The sequence below is a fragment of the Muscardinus avellanarius genome, assembly GCF_963383645.1.
Source record: "Muscardinus avellanarius genome assembly, chromosome: 18".
Taxonomy (NCBI): Eukaryota; Metazoa; Chordata; class Mammalia; order Rodentia; family Gliridae; genus Muscardinus; species Muscardinus avellanarius.
The window spans coordinates 20529509-20553666 of NC_137804.1; the positions used below are offsets into that span (position 1 = coordinate 20529509).

At 42.6% G+C, this 24158-nt stretch overlaps 1 protein-coding gene across 1 annotated transcript in view; it reads left to right on the forward strand.

The window, feature by feature from the left end:
* EFHB (EF-hand domain family member B) overlaps positions 1 to 24158 on the forward strand; it is a gene marked incomplete at both ends in the record, with an annotated part of 79802 nt that overhangs the window by 17741 nt on the left and 37903 nt on the right. The window contains 5 exons of the mRNA XM_080715366.1: positions 5565 to 5745; positions 7131 to 7241; positions 13677 to 13806; positions 23378 to 23461; positions 24037 to 24104. Coding sequence (XP_080571492.1) covers positions 5565 to 5745; positions 7131 to 7241; positions 13677 to 13806; positions 23378 to 23461; positions 24037 to 24104 — 574 coding nt within the window. The remainder of the gene's footprint in view (positions 1 to 5564; positions 5746 to 7130; positions 7242 to 13676; positions 13807 to 23377; positions 23462 to 24036; positions 24105 to 24158) is intronic.

Genomic DNA, 24158 nt, shown 5'->3' on the forward strand with positions numbered 1-24158 from the left:
GTTACTAAGGCCTTCTGGTTCTTTGAATCTAAAGAAAAAGAAAACAAAAAAAACCACAAAAACAAACAAACAAAAAAACCATCTAACTGGGTGTGCTAGCACACGCTTGTAATCCTAGTACTTTGGAGGCTGAGACAAGAGGATTGCAGGTTCGCAGCCAGCCCCAACTACTTAGTGAGGCCCTCTGCAACATAGTGAGACCCTGTTTCAAAATAAAAGAATAAAAAAATAAGGCTGAGGATATAGCTTGGAGGTAGAATGCCCCTGGGTTCCATCTCTAGTACTGCAAAACAAACAAACAAACACACAAACAAACAAACATCTAAGTGGGGCTTCTCTGGGGAGGGGTGAATGGGTTACAGGAAGGGGTGGGGAGAGCAAAGGACCATTTAAAAGGAGCTCCTCTTACACCCGTATGTTATTAATTTACTAAGGAGAAAATGCAAAAATGAGGATTTCAATCCCTTTTCCAACTGTTTTACTTTTGGGGGCTAGAGTTGCTGGTGATTGGAACCAAGGGTCATTTTACTTCCGAGCTACACCCCCAGCCCTTTTTTATTTTTCATTTTGAAACAAAATCTCACTAGGGTGCGGAGTGTCTTGCTAAATTGCTGAGGGTGGTCTGGAACCTGCAATCCTCCTGTCTTCACCTCCTAGGTACTGGGATTACTGGCGTGTGCCGCCACACCTGGCTTCCCATCCACCTGTATTTTTACCAGCTCTTCCTCAATCTGTCCTCTTAAAGCACTGATCTTGGGCAATGAAAATATCTTAGCAGCAGCCAAGTGTGAAGAAATTAATGTTTCAAGCCACAGACTATTCTCCCCTCAGATAACTGAAGGAGAGTCAAATGACTTTTTTTTTTCATTAAAGAGCATTATATTGCTGTGAGGCTCTGTTAGAAAATAAAGCGGGCAGTCTTGATAATTTTTGGCTAGAGGCACTCCAGAGGGCTTATACAATACTGAGTGGAGATGGAGCCAGCACATTAGCTGTTATTGATTGGTGGGTAGTCTAGACTGGAAAACCATATCTGTACACCTGGACTTGTCCAAATAACAGTGTTTTTTTAAAATAAAAATATTATACATTGGTCGGGCATGGTGGTGCATGCTTGTAATCCCAGTAGTAGGGAGGCTGAGGCAGGAGGATCACAGGTTCAAGGCCAGCCTCAGCTACTTAGTGAGGCCCTTCTCAACTTAGTGAGATCCTGTTTCAAAAAAAAAGAAAAAAAGAAAAAAAAAAGGAAAAAGAATAGTGGGGCGTGGAAGATGGCAGTGGCGACAGCTGGCCGCAGCTGAATAGGACATGTATTTCTCTGAGAAACCCTGGACAACAGATTTTGGTTTAATATCTGATTGGAACAACATATGGAGACATTTCTAGCCATGACTTCCTATCTAAAATATAACATAGAAGAGAAGGACCAAGATGGTGGTGGTGGTGGCGACAGCTAGTATTCGGGAGAGGCAGCCAGATCCAACCCAATCGCCCTTGAACTGTTGGAGAAATTTCCCTGAAAATAGACTGCTCCTACCCACACGCTCAGGAACTCTGGACAACATACTATGTAAGAAAATGCTCAGGAGGAGAATCAAGATGGTGGCGGCGGTGGCCAGTTTTCAGGAGAGGCAGTCAGATACATTCCAATCTATCTGAACTTTTGAAGACATCTACCGGAAAGTAGACTTCACCTGCCCCACATGCTCAGGAACTCTGGACAACCTACTATGTAAGAAAATGGTTCAGGGTGCATCAGATGGAGCCTCGGATAGCCAGGTCGGCTGGCGCTGCATGTCCCAGGAGACAATGGCGCTCCTGGCCACTGTGTTCCTCTACACTGAGCTCCTCTGCACAGCGCTGGGGTCGGGCTGTGCTCGGAGCAGCAGAACCTGTTCTCAATGGTGAAGCTATGGGCCTCTGCTCTTGGGGGAGATAGGACCCATTGCTGCTAGGTGCTCGGGCCCCCAACTTCTGCAAGGGACACATACTGTTTTCTTTTATTAAAACATATTGAAGAGAAAGGAAGATGGCAGTGGTGATGGTTGGCAGCGGCCGAATAGGACATGCATCCCTCTGAGAAACCCTGGACAACAGATTTTGGTTCAATAGATGATTGGGACAACATATGGAGACATTTCCAGTCATGACTTCCTATCTGAAATATAGGAGAGAGAGTGGAAAATGGTGGAATTAGAGGCAAGATGGCAGCGTGGCGCTCGCCACTGCAAGAAAAGTGAGGCAGACAGATCCAATCCGAACCACCTTGAATTTTTGAAGAAATCTCCCTGAAAGTAGACTGCTCCTGCCCCCCCCCCCCGCCCCACTCAGTAATCCTGGACAACATACTATGTTGCTAGGGATTTGGGCTTCCAGCTTCTGCAAATGACATGTACTAAAAAGAAAAAAGAAAAAACATATATATGGAAGGAAAACTGAGAACCCCTGGAGATGTCCTGCCCACAGTGATGGGGATCGGAGCCTGCTGTGCGCCAGGGCCGGGTCTGGAGCCAGCGAGTTTGGGGCCGGAGCCTGTCTTGTGGCAGGGCCAGGACCCAGGCCTGCTCCACAGCAAAGGGCCAGCGGGTCCCTGCAACCGTGTGGCCAGGAAGCACTAGAAGCTGCCACTGCCTCCCCTCATCTCTCAGCAGATTCCCAGATCCAAGTGATCTCTATTAAAAAAAAAGTTGGTCGTGAGTGGATCATCTTGTCAAAAGTTACTCACCTTCTGGCTTTCAGGATTTCAGTAAGTGGGAATAAGTGTGAAAATTAAAAGAAGGACTTCCAAGGAAGAAATAAACTGTAATTGATTGGATGTGGAGAAATAGCAGCTCTGATACATTGTTGATGGGTTTACAAGTTGGTGCAACCACTTTGGAAAACAGTATGGAAGATCCCCAGAAGAAGGAAAACGAACTTACCATATGATCCAGCAATACCGCCTCTGGGTATCTACCAGAAAGAATGAAACCCAAAACACCAAACTAATGAATAAGCAACCATGTTCATAGCTGCACTGTTCACCATTGCCAAACTGGAACCAGCCAAGATGTCCTTCAACAGATGAGTGGATTACAAAACTATGGGATGTGTACACAATGGAATTTTGCCCAACCATAAAGGAGAACAAAATTATGGCATTTGCAGTGCAATGTCATGAAAAATAAAAAATCAGATGCTTTTCCTAATTTGTGAAAACTAGGGAGAAATGGGTAACAGGAGGACCTCTAGATGAAGAAGGGAGCCTATAGAGGAGCAATGAAGGTGACATATCTGAGGGGATGGGAGGGAAAGAGGGAAACTCTTTAATGCACATGATGTACTTACACATATCAAAGTCAATCAGGAAGCCAAGCATGGGAAGGAGGGAGGGGGAGAGATGGGGTTAGGGGTTGAGTAAGGGCTGATTAGGTGATGTGTGCATGTTTTTTCCACAAGTTTGTTTTTTTTATCCCATTAAGATGTATGACTACAATGCACCAATAAAAATTTATTTAAAAAAAGAAGAAAAAATAGGGCTGGGGGTATAGTATGAAGGTAGAATGCCTCTGGGTTCCATATCCAGTACCACACGCACACACACACAAAAATTAGATATCAAAGATTAGAATTTTTATTTTAGAAAATGAAAAATTTAGCTGGGCATGGTGGTGCACACTTGTAATCCCACATTTGGGAGGCTGAGGCAGGAGGATCAGAATTCATGGACAACCTCAGCTACTACTGAGTGAGGCCCTTTGCAACTAAGTGAGACCCTATTTCTTTTTTTCTTTTTTTGGTGGTACTAGGGGTGGAACCCAGGGGCTTTCTACCTCCGGGCTATATTCCCAGACCTATTTTATATTTTATTTGGAAACAGGGTCTCACTAAGTAGCTAAGGCTGGCTTCAAACCTGTGCGATCTTCCTGTCTCAGCCTCCCAAGTGCGGGGATTACAAGCTTGTGCCACCATGCCTGGCTGAGACCCTATTTCAAAATAAAAAATAGGGCTGATGGTGTAGCTCAGAGCTAGAATACCCCTGAGTTCCATCCCTAGTACCGTGAAAAAAAAAAGTACCCAGTTTTAAACTTATTAATAATATAAATTATGAAAATATGGCAAAAATTTAAACTGCCAAATATTTGAAGTTAGAGAAAAATAATTGGTTTGTAAATGAAGCTTAGTGGTAGAGCACTTGCAAAGTCCTAGGTTCAATCCCCAGTAACCCACACGCATACACACAAATCGTGCATATCCTCCATTCCAACATGGCCATATATATAGTCACTGGCAGTACCACGATATGTATAAATTTGGTGATTATTATTCACAGATTAATTTGATAGCTTCTCCCCATGTCTCTTTTTTATTGTTGTTTTTAGTGTTAGGAAGAAATCCAGACAAATCACATTGTTCTTGTGCTTGTCATTCACACTTTATTTATTTATTTTATTTTTGGTGCCACTTTTTTTTTTTTTTTTTTTGCAGCACTGGAGGAGTACCCCCCCGCCCCCCAACCCGGGACTGAACTCAGAGGCATTCTAAGCTACACACTCAGCCGAATTTTATTTCTTATTTGGAAACAGGATCTCACTAGGTTGATGAGTCTCACTACTTGCTGAGGCTGTCCTTGAACCTGCGATTCTCCTGTCTCAGCCTTCCAAGTACTGGGATTACAAATGTGCACTATCACGCCCAGCTCTGGAGTACCTCTTTGCTACACCCACAGCACAATTTAAAAAAAAAAATTTTTAATTTTGAAATAGGCTCTCACTAAGTTGCTTAGGCCCTTGTTAAATTGTGGAGTAAGGCTGATTTTAAACCTGAAATCCTCCTGTCTCGGCCTCCCAATACTGGGATTACAGGTATGCACCACCATACCCGGCGTCCACTTTTCTTGAATATTTAATCAAGTAACCTGGGAGCGTCTCCATCCATCTGCATCTTCAAGTCTCATTAAAACCTTTTTTTTTTTTTTTTTTTTTTGGTGGTACTAGGGATGGAACCCAGAAGATAGAACTCCCAACCCTATTTTATTTTATTTTATTTTATTTGGAAACAGGGTCTCGCTAGATTGCTGAGAGCCTCACTTAAAGTTGTTGAGGCTGGCCATAAACCTGTGATTCTCCTGTCTCTGCCTCCTAAGTGCCGGGATTACAAGCATGTGCCACCACACCAGGATCTTGAAGGTTTTTCTTTAGGGTGTGTTTAAGCTTCAGAGTGTCATATTTATTTATTTATTTATTTATTTATTTATTTATTTATTTATTTATTTTTGTGGTACTGGAGATGGAATCTAGGGGCATTCTACCTCTGAGCTACATCCTCACTTAGTAACTGAGGCTGGCCATGACTGCATCCTCCAGTCTCAGCCTCCCAAGTACTGGGATTACAGGTGTGCGCTTCCACACCTGGCTTTCGTGGTACGAATTTGATAGCTCAGCTGAAGATGAACAAAGCCAATGATGACAATAAAATGCCTTTTCATTTTCTCCTCTTCCTGGCTATTGACTAGGGCTTTAGTTTTTCAGATTTATGCTTTTTTTGTTTTGTTGATTCATCTGTGTATTATATGATTTCTTTAGGCAAACACATTGATAAACCCACAGCCTATTACTACATTTCAGCAGAAACTTAAAGAGAAAAAAGAATCTATATATTTTAGCAATCAACGGGCACCATTAGGAAAATCACATGATCAAACACCAGGATTACCTACGGGACTGGATATACTGAACACAGCATTTGGAACAACAGTCATCAGAGGTAATCAAATAAAATGGTATGTGTGTGTGAAATAAGTCTTCTTGGAAATTTGAATTAAATATACCACTGGTCTGTTTTTTGGTGATGGCATAAGTGATTATTCAAGAATGAAAGAGGAGTGCTGGCGCACGCTTGTCATCCCAGTATCCGAGAGGCTAAGACAGGAGGATCGCGGTTCCCGGACAGCCTCAGCTACTTAGTGAGGCCCTTTGCAAGTCAGTGAGAATCTGTTTCAAAATATAGAATAAAAAATAGGTCTGGGGTGTAGCTTGGAGGTAGAATGCCCCTGGGTTCCATCCCTGTACTGCAAACAAACAAACAAAAAACAAATAAACAAACTAAAAGATGAACCAGGTGTGGTGGTGTACACCTATAATCCCAGTATTTAGGAGGCTGAGACAAGAGGATTTAGGTTAGAGGCCAGTGGCACTGTAATTTACTAAGATCCTGCTTCAAAATTAAAAATAATAAGCTGGGCGTGTTGGTGCACACTTGTAATCTCAGTACTTGGGAGGTTGATGCAAGAAGATTGCAGGTTCAAGGTCAGTCTCAGGAGCTTAGTGAGGCCCTCAGCAACTTAGCAAGACCCCTTGTTTCAAAATAAAAGAATAAAATAGGGCTGGAGGTGTAGCTCAGAGGTACAATGCCCTTGGATGGTTCAATCGCCAGTACTACACACACACACACACACACACACACACACACACACACACACACACAGTAAAAAGAGACTCAGTGCATGCTTCTTCAGTCTGCAGACAACAGAATTTGTACCAGGGCTATCACATAAGTCATAGGGTTGCTAATTTGTAATTTAGCTTTTCTTAGATCATCTTATGAAGTCAGGAACAAACTAAAGTCAAAATTGTCTAGAGTCTCAAGATCAGGAATTTTTTTTTCTTTTTCTTTTGTGGTACTGGGAATTGAACCCAGAGGCATTTTATCTCCCAACTACATCCCCAGACCAATTTTATTTATTATTTGGAAACAGGGTCTCACTAGTTGCTGAGAGCCTCACTGAGGATATACTTGAACCTGCGATCCTCCAGTCTCAGCCTCCCAAGCACCAGGATTACAAGTGTACGTCCCCACACCCAGCTTTCAAGATCAGGAATTTAACTGGGCTGGGAACATAGCTCTGGATTGCTAAATCATTAACCGATAAAGAATCCTAACATTAATCAGAGTTCTAAGGAGTGAGCCAGGCCAAGTACGATTCTCCAGCCAAGTGACACCTTTACTGTGTCTTTCTCGGTAGATCTCCATTTATGTTGGCTTCGTGACCTCCTGGGATGTCTAAGTAGCTTACGCAGTTAGCATACCTCGTTTGTCATTTGTTATAAGCAGATGAAAAACACTTAGAACTGATTTGATTCTTTCTGTAGGATTATCTGCAAGAGAAATCGTGAACCCACCAAAATCCTACGAAGAGGTATTTAAAGAAGGAGAGGAAGGACATGATTTGTATGTTGTTTCTCATAACGATTATTATGTGGGTGAGTATCCTTCAATGCATAATGGGTCTGAGGATGTGGCATCTTTTAGGATTGTGCAGAGAAGTAAAGCAGATAATGTTTATACACTTAAACGCTTGGCATATAATAAGCAAGAGAAGCGAATGGGAATTTATTATTTATAAGGCCATAAGCCCTGGTACGTGGGAATATATATACTTATGCTTTTTACTTTTTTTATTTTTGGTGGTGGTACAGGAGATCAAACCCAGGGCCTCACAGGTGCTAGGCGGGTTCTCTAAGCTGCATCCCCAACTCTACTTATGCGTTTTGTATAAAAATGTTGAAATACATGTTATCATTAAAATAGAAAACAAATCAGATAAGAAAGGTGAAATAATATATAGTCTTGTTTAGTGGTTTTATGTTTAAAAGTTATTGTCGTTATTCAATTGTCAAGCTTATTCTAAATGGTTACTTTTATTTTATTTTTTGTGGTACTGAGGATGGAACCCAGGGGCATTCTACTTAAGAGCTACACCCCAGGCCCTATTTTTTTATTCTTTATTTTGAAACAGGGTCTCACTGAGTTGCAAAGGGTCTTACTAAGTAGCTGAGGGTGTCCTCAAACTGTGATCCCCCTGTCTCTGCCTCCCAAATGCTGGGATTACAAGCATGCACCACCACGCCAGGCTCCCTGGCCCTTTTTTATTTAATCTTTTGTTTTGAAACAGGGTTTCACTAGGTTGCTGAAAGTCTCACTAAGTTGGTGAGGCTGTCCTCAAACCTATGATCCTCCTGTCTCAGTCTTCTAAGTACTGGGGTTACAGGTATGCACCACCATGCTCAGCTCATTTTTATTTCTTAAATGGGGATAAGTAATACATGACAATTAAGTGAACATGCTCAAAATGCTTAGCATAGTGTCTGGAATATGACAAGTGTTGTTGTTGTTGTTGATGATGATGATGATGATGATGATGATGATGATGATTTTGTGGTACTTGTGACTGAACCCAGGGGTATTCTACTTCTAAGCTACACCCCAAGCCCTATTTTTTATTCTTTATTTTGAAACAGGATCTTATTAAGTAGAGAAGGGCCTCACTAAGTAGCTGAGGCTGACCATGAACCTGTGATCCTCTTGTCTCAGCCTCCCAAGTACTAGGATTACAAACGTGTGCCACTACACCTGGCTATGATGATGATGGTGGTGGTGATGGTGGTGGTGATGATGTGATCTTGTTTAACAGTATCCTATGACTAGAATTATTCTATAGCATAACTAAAAGGCATTAGCTTTCATAGTGCTGTAAAATAAAACTTACTTGACAATACATTGATGCTAGGGAGTGACTGTGTGGTACCTAGAATTGAACCCCAGGGGCATTCTACCTCGGAGCTACGCCCCAGTCCTATTATATTTATTATTTTGAAACAGGGTCTCCCTAAGTTGCTTAGCTGGTCTTAAACCTGTAATCCTTCTGTTTCAGCCTCCCAAGTACTGGAATTAAAGCTGTGTGCCACCAGCCCAGTTTAGGGAGTCTTGATATAACAGAGGATTGAGAATCATACTCTGATACATGCTCTGATTATGTGTGACTCATGAATTCCTTCTTTAACTAGAAGCAAGAACAACTGTCCTTACTGCAGGACAACTCCTTTTCTGTCTTGTTTGGTCTTTCTTTTTTTCCCCTCACTCCCTCCCTCCCTTCCTTCCTTTCCTGCACTGGGGATGGAATCCAGGGGCATTCTACTTCCAAGCTATACCCCAGCCCTATTTTTTATCCCTTTTTTTTTTTTTTTGGTGGTACTAGGGGTGGAACCCAGAAGCTTTCTACCTCCGGGCTATACTCCCAGACCTTTTTTAAAAATATATTTTATTTGGAAACAGGGTCTCCCTAAGTTGCCGAAAGCCTCACTAAGTAGCCGAGGCTGGCTTCGATCCCATGCAATCCTCCTGTCTCAGCCTCCCAAGCGCGGGGATTACAAGCGTGCGCCACCACGCCTGGCTCTGTTTTTTTTTATTCTTTATTTTGAAACAGGGTCTCACTGAGTTGCAAAGGACCCGAGGCTGTCTGCAAACTGCGATCCTTCTGTCTCAGCCTCTCAAATGCCTTTTCCTTTTTATTTTCCCTTTTCTCTTTCCCCTTCCTTTCCATCTCCTTCTTTCTGTTATTGGAGATTGAGCTCAAAGTCATTCTCTGAACTACATTCCCAGCCCTATTTATTTATTTATTTATTTATTTATTTATTTATTTATTTAATTTTTGGTGGTACTGGGGTGGAACCCAGAGGCTTTCTACCTCCAGGCAACACTCCCAGACCTATTTTATATTTTATTTGGAAACAGGGTCTCACTAAGTTGCTGAGGGCCTCACCAAGTAGCTGAGGCTGGCTTCGAACCTGCGCGATCCTCCTGTCTCAGCCTCCCAAGCACGGGGATTACAAGCGTGCGCCACCACGCCCGGCTTTTACTTTTTATTTTGAAACAGGGTCTCACCGAGTTGCTGAGGGTCTCTCTGCTGCAAACCTTCAATCCTTCTGTCGCAGCCTCCCAAATTCTGGGATTACAGGTGTGTGGGTTACCATGCCGGGCAGTCTGCCTCATTTCTTTGCTTTTTCTCCTCCATTGCCCCTGGACACTGTATTACTTTTCTGTGTTCTTTCCCTCAAAGTCTTGTTCACAGCTGGGCTGGCCTCCCAGCCCATTGCTCCAGTGCCTGGCATCTGCCGCTCTCTTTTCACAGCTAATCGCTGCTGGCTCCCTTCCACTCCGTAATGCTCTCTCTGTCCTGAGATAGTCTCTACCTCCCACCGGACTCACTGTTCCTTCCCACTTGGACGCAAGGTTTTCATGCCCTGACTCCTCCCCATGTCTCTACTCCTCTACTTCTCTGGCCCTTCCCCCTGTTTTTCTTTTTTCTTTCTTTTTTTTTTCAGTGCTGGAGGTTGAACCCAGGGGCATTCTACCTTTAAGCTATACCTCTAGCCCTATTTTTTATTCTTTATTTTGAAACGGTCTCATTGACTTGCAAAAAGCCTCACTAAGTAGCTGAGGCTGGACGAGAATTTGTGATCCTCCTGTCTCAGCCTCCCAAGTACTGGGATTATAAGCATGTGCTTCCACACCCAGCTTCCTTCCTCTGTTACTTTCTTCTTCCTTCCCTCCTTCTTTCCTGAAAACGTGTGTTCTTTTTTTTTTTTAATTTTGAGGGAAGGTACCAGGGATTGAACCTAGATGTGTTCTATCTCTGAGCTATACCCCCAGACCTTTATATTTTTTGTTTTGAAATAGTGCCTCCCTAGGTTGCTGAGTCTTAACTCCGTTGCCAAGGCTGTCCTCGAACTTGCAATCCTCCTGTCTCAGTCTCCCAAGTACTGGGATCATAGGCATGTTCCACCATGCCTAGGGAAACCTTATTTTTAACTGAGAAACAATTGATTTCTCATTACTGTTTTTATTTCTATTGTCTGGGTTACTATCAAAGCTGAATATCTTTCTCCATTATTTCTGACCTTGTTAGTTGGCGTCTAGTTTTAGTTTTATTTTCTTTTCTAGAAATAGAAAACTAACACCATGGTAAGGCTTGAAAAGAAGTCCTGTAGTAGATTAAAAAAAAAAAAAAATTAAAGGCCTGATGTCTCCGCCCTCAGTCTTTGGCTGTTTCTCATATGAGATAACTCATCACGATGAAAGATGAGGGATGCAGTGTTCTCACGATCGCACCAAACATCAGCGAGTGCTAGCGCAACCCAGCCCCTCTCACGTCAGCACCGGGGCTGTGTGTTTAGACTGTCAGTATCTGTCTCTCACCATTTTCCTACATACTCTCCAAATATTAAGGCCCGTTGTCTGTCTGTCTGTCTCCTTTTTTTCTTTTGAGATGTTGGAAACTGAATCCAGGACCTAGTTCATGCAGGGCAAGCACTCTGCCACCGACCTACATTTTCAGCCCTTGCCCCTTGGCACTACTGGGAATTGAACCCAGGGCCTTCGACCTGCAAATCAGACCCCGAGTCGTATTATTATTTTTTATTTTGAAACAGGATCTCACTAAGTTGCAGAGGGCTTCTCTAAGTTGCCAAGGATGCCCGCAGATTTGCGATCCTCCTGTCTCCGCCTCCCAAGTACTGTGACTGCAAGCATGCGTCACCATGCCCAGCTTCTCAATCTTTTTTAAAAATTTTATTTTGAGACAGGCTCTGGCTGAATTTCAGGGCTGGCCTCAGACTTGCAGCCCGTCTGCCTCAGCCTCCCACGTACCTGGGATTATAGGTGCGCACCACCGAGACCCGCTGCCCATTTTTAAACTAGGTTACATATTCTTGCTATTGAATTGTATTAACTCTTTATAAGCTTTGGATGTTGACCTCTTTTTAGATATATGGTTTGCAAATATTTTTCCTGTATGTAGGTTGAATTTTCATCTTACTGATTGTTTCCTTCGTTGTGTGTATTTAGTTTGTTGTTCCATTTACTTATTTTTCTTTGCCCTTGTATCCTGATTTTTGGTGTGGTATCCATGAAATCATTGCCTAGGCCAATGGAAATAGTTTTTCCTCTGTTTTCTCCTAGTAGTTTTGTGGTTTCAGGTGTAAGTTTACATCTTTTACCAGTTTTGAGTTGAGTTGATTTCTGTGTGTGGTATAAGAAAGTCCAAGGACTGGGGCTATTGCTTAGTGGTAGAGCACTTGCCTAGCATGTGGAAAGCTCTGAATTCAATTTCCGGCACTGCAAAACAAACAAACAAAAATAAGGGTGCAGTTTTATTTTATTTTTATTTTATTATTTTTGCAGTACTGGAGATAGAACCCAGGGGCATTCTACCTCAAGCTACACCTTTATTTTGAAACGGGGTCTCACTGAGTTGTAAAGGGCCTCACTGAGTAGCTGAGGCTGTCTGTGAACCTCCATCCTCCTGTCTCAGCCTCCCAAATGCTGGGATTATAAACGTGCACCACCATGCCCAGCTGCAGGTTTTTTGTTTTGTTTTGTTTTTTGTGATAGTGCGGATGAAACCAAGGGGCCTTCTACCTCTGGGCTACACTCCCAGACCTGTTTTATATTTTATTTGGAAACAGGGTCTCTTAAGCTAGCTGAGGTTGGCTTCAAACCTCCGCAATCCTCCTGTTTCAGCCTCCCAAGTGCGGGGATTACAAGCATGCGCCACCACGCCTTGCTAGTTTTGTTTTTTTACATGTGAAAATATTGCGTTTTTTCCCCCTAGCACCATCTATTGAGACTGTTATTTCCTTGTTCATATTCTTTTTCAATGTTTAGATCTTTTATCTTTTATGTTAAATTTATTCCTAAAGGCCATACCCGGGGTGCATGCCTGTAGTCCCAGCTACTCAGGAGGTTGAGGTAGCAGGATTGTTTGAATCCAGTGGTTTGAAGGCAGCCTGGGATACACAGTGAGACCCTGTCTAAAAAAAAAAAAAAAGAAAGAAAAAAGAAAAAGAAAAAAATATCCCTAACTATTTCATGGTTGATTGATGCTATTGTAAATGGCCGGCCTTCCTTCCTTCCTTCCTTCCTTCCTTTCTTGTTTCTTTTTTGGTAGTACTGGGTGGAGAACCCAGGGGAGTTCTACCGCTGAGCTAAACCTTCAGCCTTTTTTATTTTTTGTTTGGAAACAGGGTCTCACTAGGTTGCTCAGAGTCTTGCCAAATTCCTGAAATTGTCCTTGAACCAGTGATCCTCCTGTTTCTTCCTCCCAAGTACTGGAATTACGGGCACACACCACTGCACCTGGTTTTGATTTCTTTTCTGGCTAGGATTTTATTTGCAGGGGAGGGGAGGTACCAGGGGTTGAAGTAGGTGTATTTTACCCGTGAACTACATCTTTAGCCCTAGCTAGTTATTTTTGTATAAAAATGACAGATTTTTTTTGGTTGTTGTTGTTGTTGTTGTGTGTGGTACTGAGGATGGAACCCAGGGGCATTCTACTTCCAAGCTACACACCCAGCCTTATTTTTTATTCTTTATTTGGAAACAGGGTCTCACTGAGTTGCAAAGGGCTTCACTAAGTATTTTTGGCTGTCCAGAAACCGCGATCCTCCTGTCTCAGCCCCACAAATGCTGAGATTACAAGCGTGCGCCACCACGCCCTGCGCAATGACAGGTTTTTGAGTGTTGATTTTGTATCCTACAACTTTTCTGAATCCATTTATTAGTCCCAACAGATTTTTTTGTCGTCACTTTGGGGTTTTCTACATAGAGCTTTTAGGATATTAACCCCAAAATGCGCGTGCACGTGTGCGCGTGTGTGCGTGCATGCGTGGGTGCTTGTGTAGACAGATCTCCCAGCTTATGTGGGGAAATGTAGCCAAATCTGCAGTTTCCTTTCTTGTTACAATTTTATTCTTTGTCCTTTCACTTTCATCGTTAATGAGAACATAATGTGCTTCTTGCAAGATAAGTTTTTTTTTTTTGTATTGCCCAAGCCAAAAGTCTTCTTCCCACTCCCACAGGAGAAGCAAAGAACCGGAAGTATAACCCGGCCAGTTTCCATCGGTTTGACTTGTTTGGAGTCCCGACACCACATGTCAGTGATGGACGAAGCATGGCAAAGAGTTTACACTGGCTCCATGAACTACAAATGTAAGTTTCAAATTACAGTGTGTCCGGAATAAGTGTTAGATATTTCACATTTGGACTCAAAGCAATGTTTATTTTGTAAACTTGCTGAAGTTTGTAAACTATCTGAAGAGATAATGCATTGACACGATTCAGACATAAAATTAGTAAAAGCTATGCACTGGAAGGTCTTCCGTGTCTGATACCCATTCTGACCAGTTCTTCTGGAAGTAAACCTGCTGCTGGTTTTTGTTTGTTTGTTTGGCACTGGGGATTGAACTCCGGGGTACTCTAACCACTGAGCATCCTCTCCAACCTTTTTTACTTTGAAACAGGAACTTGTTAAATTTGTGAGGCTAGTCTCAAATTTGTGGTCCTCCTGCCTCAGCCTTCCGAGTAGCTGGGATTACAGATGTGCACCACCACCCCAGACTTGATTGCATTATTCTAAAATTATTTCATGACTTTAAAGCAAATTACGTGTCTACACGTTTTAAATCCACGGGATCAACTGTGTTTCTTTATCTCATTTTTCCCCCTGGTGCTGGGGATTGAGCCTAGGAGTACCCAACCTGTGAGCTCCATTCCCAGCTCTTTTTATTTTTATCTTGAGACAAGGTCTCAGTGAATTGCCCAGGGTGGGCTTGAAGTTGCCGTCCTACTGTCTCAGCCTCCCAAGTGCTGCACTTACAGGCACACGCCACCATTCCCAGCCATTCCAGGCATGTTGAGAATGAAGAGTAGGCTCTTTTTTCTTATCATCCGGGGATGTTCCTGGTCATGCCCCCAGGAGCTGATCATTAGACTGTGAATTCTATTTGACCAAATGATGGACCTTCACCTGTCATTGATTTTTTTTTTTTTTAGGCTCAACCCATGGACTTTTTTTTCTCTCTAACAAATGTGAAGGAAACGAAAAACGAAAAGATAAATTCTTTTATATTTCTTCTATTGTTTCTCCACAGAGTGTCACTCTTCTCCAGAAATTTATTCAGCTCCGTGTTTCAATAGTCTGGGAAACACTTTTAAAAGCAAATAGAGTTGAAGAATTTAATGTTCATTGTTTCCAGTCTTAGCCACACAATAGAGAATTTGTTCATTTTTATGTCATTTAATAATAGAGTTGTAGTTTTACAGTTTTCAAAGGAAATTTTAATCATTTAATAACAATGGTGGAAATAATAAAATTATGTCGCAGAAAATTGGCAAAATAAAATTACTTGTAATCCTGTCATCTTAATTCAACCATTATTATCATTTTAATGTACATATTTCTTTGTAGTGTGGCTTCTTATGTGATTTTTACATATTTTTTACCAGAGTGTGATCCTGTTTAATTTCCTGATTTTTAGTTTAGTGTAGATAATTACATGTTACTGTACAGTATTTTTTTTTTTTTTTTTTGTGTGTGTGTGTGTGGTACTGGGGTAGAACCCAGAGGCCTTCTACCTCTGGGCTATACTCCCAGACCTTTTTTATATTTTATTTGGAAACAGGGTCTCACTTAGTTGCTGAGAGCCTCACTAAGTAGCTGAGGCTGGCTTTGAACCTGTGTGATCCTCCTGTCTCAGCCTCCCAAGCGCGGGGATTACAAGTGTGCGCCACCACGCCTGGCTGCTGTACAGTATTATAACCAGAGTTTAAAAAGCACACAGTGTATTGTTGAATGTGACGTAATCTAATCTCCATTCATGACTGGACATGCTCATTTTTTCTTTTTCCCCCTTATAGTCAATGTGGCTGCCAACAGTTTTATACATACGACTTTTCTGATTTTATTTATTTAATTAATTTATTTTTGATACTGGGGATTGAGCCCAGGGACCTTTGAGCTATACCCCCAGCCTTTCTATTTTGATTTTTAAACAGAGTTCTCTCTAGGTCGATGAGATTCTCTCTACTTGCTGAGGCTGTCCTCAAACTCGTGATTCTGCTCTCAACCTCTCAAGTACTGGAATTACAAGCATGCACCACTGTGTCCAGATTCTGATTTTTAAAGATGCATGATTCTGCCATATTGTCCAGGCTGGTCCCAAACTTTTGTCCTCCTGCCTCAGCCTCCTGAGTAGCTAGAACCACAGGTGCACACCACTGCTCCGGCTTTCTCATTTTAGGTTATTATGTGGGTTATCTCAGTACTGGTTCCCAGTTGTGGGCGTGGGCATTTTTATTCTTTTAAATTCATATTATCCCATTGGGATATATCCATATCCCATATTCACCATATTTATGGTGGCACACACCTGTAATCCTAGTACATGAGGCTGACATAGGAAGATCACATGTTAGAAGACGGACTCAGCAACTAGTGAGGCTCTCATCAATCTAGCAAGACCCGATTTAAAAAAAAGAAAGAAAGCTGGGTGCACGCTTGTAATCCCCGCGCTTGGGAGGCGGAGACAGGAGGACCGCGCAGGTTCGAAGCCAGCCGCGCTGGCATAAGAGAACCTGTTTCCAAATAAAACCTATATATAAAAAAAAAATAGGTCTGGGAGTATAGCCCGGAGGTAGACGGGCTTCCAGGAACCCCAGTACCACAAAAAAAAAAAAAAAGAAAAGAAAAGAAAAGAAAGAAAGAAAGAAAGAAAGATGGAAGGAAGGAAGGAAGGAAGGAAAAAATAGGGCTAGGAGTGTAGTTTGAAGGTAGAAAGCCCCTGGGTTTAATCCCCAGTATCACACACATACACACACAAAATTCATATTACTCAATTATTTTCAAAAGGATTGTAGGAATTTTCAGTAGTGACCTGCAAGTGTTTTATAACAATTTTGCTAACTGTAGTCTCTTTCTCTTTTTTTCCCTAGATTAAAAGACATCTTTTATTATTTTTAATTTTATATTTATGCAGTAGCTGGGCGTGGTGGTGCACTCTTGTAATCCCCGCACTTGGGAAGCTGAGACAGGAGGATGGTACAGGTTCGAAGCCAGACTCAGCTACTTAGTGAGGCTCTCAGCAATTTAGTGAGACCCTGTTTCCAAATAAAATATAAAATAGGTTTGGGAGTATAGTCTGGAGGTAGAAAGCCTCTGGGTTCCACCCCCAGTACCACCACAAAAAAAAAAAAAAAAAAAAAAAAAAAAAAAAATATATATATATATATATATATATATATATATATATATATATATATATATATGCAGTTGTGGTGGCACACACCTGTCATCCCAGTACTTGGGAGGCTGAGATAGGAGAATGGAAAGTTTGCAGCCAGCCTCAGCTACTTAGTGAGGCCCTCTGCAACTTAGTGAGATCCTGTTTCAAAATAAAGAATAAAATATGGTTTGGGGTGTAGCTCAGGGGTAGAATGCCCCTAAGTTCAATCCCCAGTGACGTATACACACACACACACACACACACACACACACACACACACAATTATTTTTATTACTGGAAAGTATTATAGTTTCTTCATCTATTTGCTTGCTACATATGAGTTATCTGTTTATAACCTTTGGTCACTTATTTGTTTGATACTTAATTTTGTTACTGGGAATAGAACCCAGGGGTCTCTACCTTTGGGCTACACTCCCAGACCTATTTATTTATTTATTTTTACTTGGATACAGGGCCTCACTAAATTGCTGAGGCTGGCTTCAAACCTGAAGTCCTTCTGTTTCAGCCTCCCAAGGACTGGAAGGACTGGGTTGACAGGTATGAACCACCATGCCTGGCTCTTTTATCAAATTTTTTTTTTTTTTTTGTGATACTGAGGGTGGAACCCAGAGGCTTTTCTACCTCCAGGCTATATTCCCAGGCCTATATTAGACTTTATTTAGAAACAAGGTCTCACTAAGTTGCTGAGAGGCTCACTAAGTAGCTGAGGCCGGCTTCGGACCTGTGTGATCCTCCTGTCTTGGTCTCCCAAGTGCTGGGATTACAAGTGTGGGCCACCACGCCCAGCTCTTTTAGCAATTTTAAAAAAAGAACCCTGACTAATCTGTGTCAGGCTGACATCAGTGCCCCTACCCTGACCTGCCTCCAGGGTGACCAATCCAGGCCTTCCTCCCGCTGACCGGCCCTGCTTACTCACACGCTGCCTCAGCAGACACCCAACCATCCTGTGGATTTCGTCCAACTCTTCCTAACCCAACCACCTTGGTGCACGCTTGTAATCTCAGAATTTTGGAGGCTGAGACTGGAGGAGCACAGTTTGCGGACAGCCTCAGCTATTTAGTGAGGCCCTCCGCAACTTGGTGAGACCCTGTTTCAAAATAAAGAATAAAAAATAGGGCAGGGGGTGTAGCTTGGAGGTTGAATGCCCCTGGGTTCCATCCCCAGACCCCACCCCCCCAACACACACACAAATGAAGATCTCACTATGTGAGCCCGTATGCTTGAATAATATATTGAGATTCTTTAATAAAACTGGATGAATTGGTAGAAAAAGAAGAACCTAGTTTTCTTTCAATTTGAGCAAAGTCCAGGAGGGAGAAAGGGACATGGACACAGACATGCCCTCCAGACAAGCTGCCTTGTGGAGTGGGGCCAAGAGAGAAGGGGGGTCCTTGGAGTGGGTATGGTGACTTATGGGGGAAAGCCAGGGGGAGGTTAGTGTTGGTTTCTTAAGGGAAGATGGCGGGGCAGGGAAGGAGTTAGAGTGAGAGCCCTCTTAGGGGAGGGTGGTGGTCAGGACAGTGAGAAGATCCTGGGGATAGGAGTGGAACCAGAAGATGGCGCCTGTAACTTGGCAAAGTCACAAGATGGCGACTGTGGCTCAACAGAATTAGAAAGTGGTGGCTGACAAGGGAGAGGGCGTCAGAGTTTGGCAGGTGTTCCTAGCCAGTAGGACTTGGGTGGTGGGGCAGTGGGGACAAAGGGAGGGACGGGAGCGCAGAGAAAAGAAGGCCTGGACATCAAGGGCTTCTGACCATTTATGAGACCATTTACAAAAGTTGCTGAGGTCAGCCATGATATTGAAATTCGGAGTTCCGTTTTCAGGCCTCTGAGACCCATTATCCAGTTCTTACTGAGGCCATGCCAGGGCATAAATCCTCCGATAGCCCAAGGGTCCGGAGATTAGTAAGGAGACAACCTAGTGGGGATCTATTTTGGAATTTTGTTTTCCCATATCTGGTCTGCGGGCAAGAACGAAGAAAAGGAAACAGGCGTCCCCATTATCCTGATCAATGTCTGGGAATGGGCCAAGAGGATGGGAGGGACATCTCCACTCCCTTCTCAGGGCTGCAGGAGGACAACCTGGTTGTCTGGAGCAACTCTGATGTGGCCGCACATTTGGACAGAGAAGCCAGAGGAGAGAAGCCAGAGGCGATGACCCGCTGACCAGAGGAAGGGAAGGGAACTCACCCTGTCTGAAAGTGGTTGGCCCAATTAAGGGCTAGAGAGTCCAGGTTTCTGGGAATAAAGAGGAGGGCTCCCCTCAGGGGGCTGGTGGAACAACTGGGGAGTCACAGGGACTCGTGGAGGGTAAAAACAAACAAACTCTCCTGGGTTCAGCACGAGATGTAATGTTGAAATTGAGTTGAGGGTCGCAAAGGAGGTAAAATCCAGCAAAAGAGTATGAGATCAGGCCCCTTTTATTTAATTGTCTGTCACTGCTGGTCAAGGTCTGCAGACTGATATTGGGGGTGAATATCAGTCAGCAGAGTCATCCCACAGAGAGGATGTTAGGGTATTATGTAGCCGGGTCTTGGGGTAGGGATAGCAAGGTGGGAGAAAGGCAGGTTGTCTCATGACATCAGGAGTCTGCCCCGTGATATCTGGTCCTTTTGTGACATCTGGAGTCTGCCTTATCTCCACTGCTGTCTTCCGGGGTTCCACCTCCTGTCGCAGTTGCAGGGTTCTGTAGGGGAAGGAGAAGGGACCCGACCTATCTATGGGGATGTTTCTTTTGTTTAATTTTAATTTTTTTTGGTACTGGGGATGGAACCCAGGGGCATTCTACCTCTGAGATATACCCCCATCTCTATTTTTTATTCTTTATTTGGAAACAGAGTCTCACTGAGTTGCAAAAGGCCTCAATAAGTAGCTGAGGCTGGCCGAGAACCGCGATCCTCCTGTGTCAGCCTCTCAAATGCTGGGATTACAAGTGTGTGCCATCATGCCCTGCTTCTGGGGATGTTTCCATAATCATTATTTTTAACAGGCTGGATGTGGCTGAGTTAGCCTGATGCTACCCCGTCGTTGGTGGGTGAAAGTTATCCTGAGACAAACACCACCCTGGGTTTTATTCTGTGGATGCAGCCAGTTTCCAGAAAGAGGTTTTATGCCACTTTCCCATTGCAGAGTTAGGAAGCCAAGGTGTGGGATAGAATACCACTTCCCTTATGGTCAGGGTGGCCTGGGGCCCTGTCTCTTTCATGGCCCTAGAGCTGCGCCATACTATGAATGACCTCATGGTGAGGTAGGATAGAAGAAGTGAAAGAAATGGGTAGATGTAACTTTAATGCACCTTTAATATCAAAGCCTGTGGCAAAGTCTCCAATACCCTTATTCCTCAGTCAGGCCTCTAAGTCCCAAAGCTCTGAGGAATTTATAAGTTTTCACTAATTAACCTGAGTACTGGGGACTGTCCTGAAAGGAGTATCTCTTGGTCAGACAACAGAGGCCACACAAAAGATCCAGAAAGATGGCAGGAGATGCCAGTATTGGAAATTCACAAAATTCCTTGGACTGTTAATTATCCAACCTAGGAATAGTTAAGCACGAGCAATATCTGCTAATCAGACAATAGAGGTCACACAAAAGAGAAAGCTCCTTGGGCCTGGTTGGCAGTCCCTGAATAGTCAAGCAAAAGAATGACCTGTTGGGGCAACTGTTACAGATAAATATGTTACGAATAGGGAGAATATGGTTTTGGGGAAACTGTCCCCGAGGACCCCTGTTAGGGTCCTGAACACAATTTCCCTCAAACCACAACAAAACCCAAAAAACAGAAAAACAGAAAAAACTGCGGGTCCTTGTCCTGAGCTAAGGGTAAGTATACATAGCTTGGACACTTGCTGGAGATTTAAAGAAGTTTATTAAAAAGATAGAAATACAGAAGATAGTTATAGCCCCATGCCAGAATGGCATGAGGGGGGAGGGTGGTCTGAGCCAATTCACCACCCCCAAGATACAGCAAGTGGACCGGACTTTTTATACCCATGAACTCCATCTTGTTTACATAATTCTGACGTAGTAAACTATCCCCGTAAGGTACCTTCCCTTACCCTGTAAGGTTCCTCCCCCAGCAAGGTGTGGCAAGGTGTCTCCTTTTATGAAGGGCTAAGGTCAACCCCCTGCTCCACCCTCCCTAGACTATCATTTAGATCTGTCTTTAGAAAGAGTAAGCTCTAGCTCAATTGTCCTATTGACTTGCTAAATTACCTTTAGCTAGGTTAATTTACTTTGGACTTGCCTTTTTCTTTCCGCAGAAATCAAGTCCTTTTTTTTCCCCAGGTCTGCCGCCATTTTGACACAATTAATTTTGAAATATATCTATTAATAATCAGAGCTTTCTCAAATCTTCCTAGGCCATTCCCAATACTGGTACAGCAACAGTAAAGGTCCCACCAGGACCCTGCAGATGGCCAGGATGCCCTGAGTCATCTTGTGACTCCGGGACTGGTGTCATCCTCACATTCTCCTGCCACTTCTCACAAAAGTCTCCTGTAAAAGGGGGCCATGGTTCCCCAAACACATCTCTCACTTAACATTCTCCCTTGAATGTGTATTTCTTGCTTTTCTTTTCTTTTTTCTTTCTTTTTCTTTTTTTGATGTTACTGGAGATGAATGGAACCCAGGGGCTTTCTACCTCCGGGCTATACTCCCAGACCTGTTTTTTATATTTTATTTGGAAACAGGGTCTCACTAAGTTGCTGAGAGCCTCACTAAGTAGCTGAGGCTGGCTTCAAACCTGTGTGATCCTCCTGTCTCAGCCTCCCAAGCGCGGGGATTACAAGTGTGTGCCACCATGCCCGGCTTTTCTTGCTTTTCTAATAAGTCTCATCAGGCATGGTAGCACATGCTTGTAATCCGAGTACTTGAGAGGCTGAGACAGGAGAATCCCAGGTTCTTTTAGACCAGCCTCAGCTCCTTTGTGAGGCCCTCTGCAACCTAGTGAGACTGATGGGAAATGTGCCGGTACTGGAAAATTGTTTTGGTATTAATTTCAAAATGTGAAAAATAATCAGGCCTGGGTGCTGTTCAGACACTCAGGCAGGGAGGGGGAGGCAGAGTTCCCAGCACCAAAAGGGATTAGCAAGTACACAAAAGAGTTGTAGCTCTGGGCCTTCATATTTTAAAGACAAGTTTACATAATAAATAACTTCTAGCAGATAGGCTAAAATTCCCCCAAAATGCAGGAGGATGGTACAGGCCTTTGTCAAAGGGGGCAGATACCATGTGACCCCTGACTTTGTTAACTCAGTAACACATCTTGGTCATAGCAAAGGCTTGGGCTTGCACTTGAAAAGGGCAGGCCCACACCTACAGGAAGAAGGCTTTTGGTCAAGCAGGATGTGAGAAAGTCACTTCTCCTAATCATATCAAAAGGCTTGTGCTGGAGATAATGGGTGGGTCCACACCTAGTTGGAAGATAATCTTTATAAAAACTGTTCTATATCCAAACACCCCACTGTCTTATTTTCAAGGCACTCCACTACATATGTCTCTGATATACTGGTTTAATAATTCTGTCCCTTCTTTCTACCTTTGTAATAATAAAAATAGCTTAAGCTTACAGCAGAATAGTTCTGGCTATTTCTTTCTAAATTATCTAAGAATTATCAAGAACCCATGGCTCCATCTCACACTGTTACAGTTTTGACTTTATTACAAGACCTTGCTTCAATAAAGAATAAAAAATAGGGTTTGGGATGTAGCTTGGAGGTAGAATGCCCCTGGGTTCCATCCTCAGTACTACTACAATAAATAAATAAATAAGTAAATAAATATATCTCTATGTCTCTGAAAAAAGTTATATTAGTGACATTTTGTTTTTATTTATTGAAAATATTTTTACATATGCTTATTTATTTATTTATTTATTTATTTATTTATTTGTGGTACTGCAGATGGAACCCAGGGGCATTCTACTTCTGAGCTACACCTCCAGTCTGATTTATTATTCTTTTTTTTTTTTTTTTTTGGTATGGTACTGGCCCAATTTTTTATCCTTTATTTTTAAACAGGGTCTCACCGAGTTGCAAAGGGCCTCACTAAGTAGTACCTGAGGCTGTCTGCAAACTATGATCTTCCTGTCTCAGCCTCCCAAATGCTGGGTTTACAAGCATGCACCACCACACCCAACTTTTTATTCTTTATATTGAAACAAGGTCTCACTGAGTTATTAAGGATCTCAATAAGTATCTGAGGCTGGCCACAAACCGGAAAATGATCTTCCCGTCTCAGCCTCTCAAATGTTAGGATTACAAGCATGCACCACCACACCCATCTTGCTTTATTTTTTATCAAAATGGATTTTTATTATAAGAATGCAAATGAAAGAAAAATGAACACATAAAGCTTTCTTTTGGCATGAAATTGCTTTTGAGACTAGATTTGTTCACTGAAGGTCCAGTGATACTATTTGTATTTGGTAGTCAATAATACTTTCATTGATAGAGATACCTGACCGTTTTCTAATTTTGTAGGAAAAGGGGAGCTAAGATTGTATCCAAGAGAGTTGATGATTTCAAAGAAAAGTTTCAACATAAACTTGGAACAGTTTTAGATCCGTAAGTTAACGATTCCCTTTATATTGCTAGTATTTCTGTATTGAATATAAACACTACTCTTCTGGTAAGGGTTGTTTCGTGTTAAATTATATTCTATCCATTAAAGAAGGAAATCATTCTTTTACTGTTAGTTAGTGGAACGTTATTAGTGTTTACAGCATCTGGGGTTTCTGGTAAGTGGCAAGTCTAAGGAGGAGAGAGATTTGGAGAAGAGGGAGGAGAAATTTGCATAAAGCTTTATTTTGGGGATATCAAGAATTTAACTTACTGTGTTCACATTTTTGTCTGTCTTCTTTGTCTCTGTCTTTGGATTTATACTTAGATAATTTTGCATCTAACGTGCTCTGTTTTTTGTTTTTGTTTTAAATCTGGGGTACTAAAAGTTAAAGCATCCGACCATTGTTAATGCACAGAAGCGATCAGGCAGTAGATCTTTTGGAGAGCTTTGTCTTTATCACCATTGTTTGCCCATAAGAGAAAACATAGGCTACTAAGAACATATGGCGAGCGTATTTTAAATTCTAGGGCTGCCACATGGTGGAGATTTTAACTAAAGGATGTGTTTTCTTTGATAGCATTGCAGAAACAATGAACGTTCCCCCAGGCCACACATTTGGGGCTTGTCTCCAGGCTGAGGAATATGGTAAATATTCAAACCTTCTGCTTACAAACAGACCAACCAACCAAACATCATCAA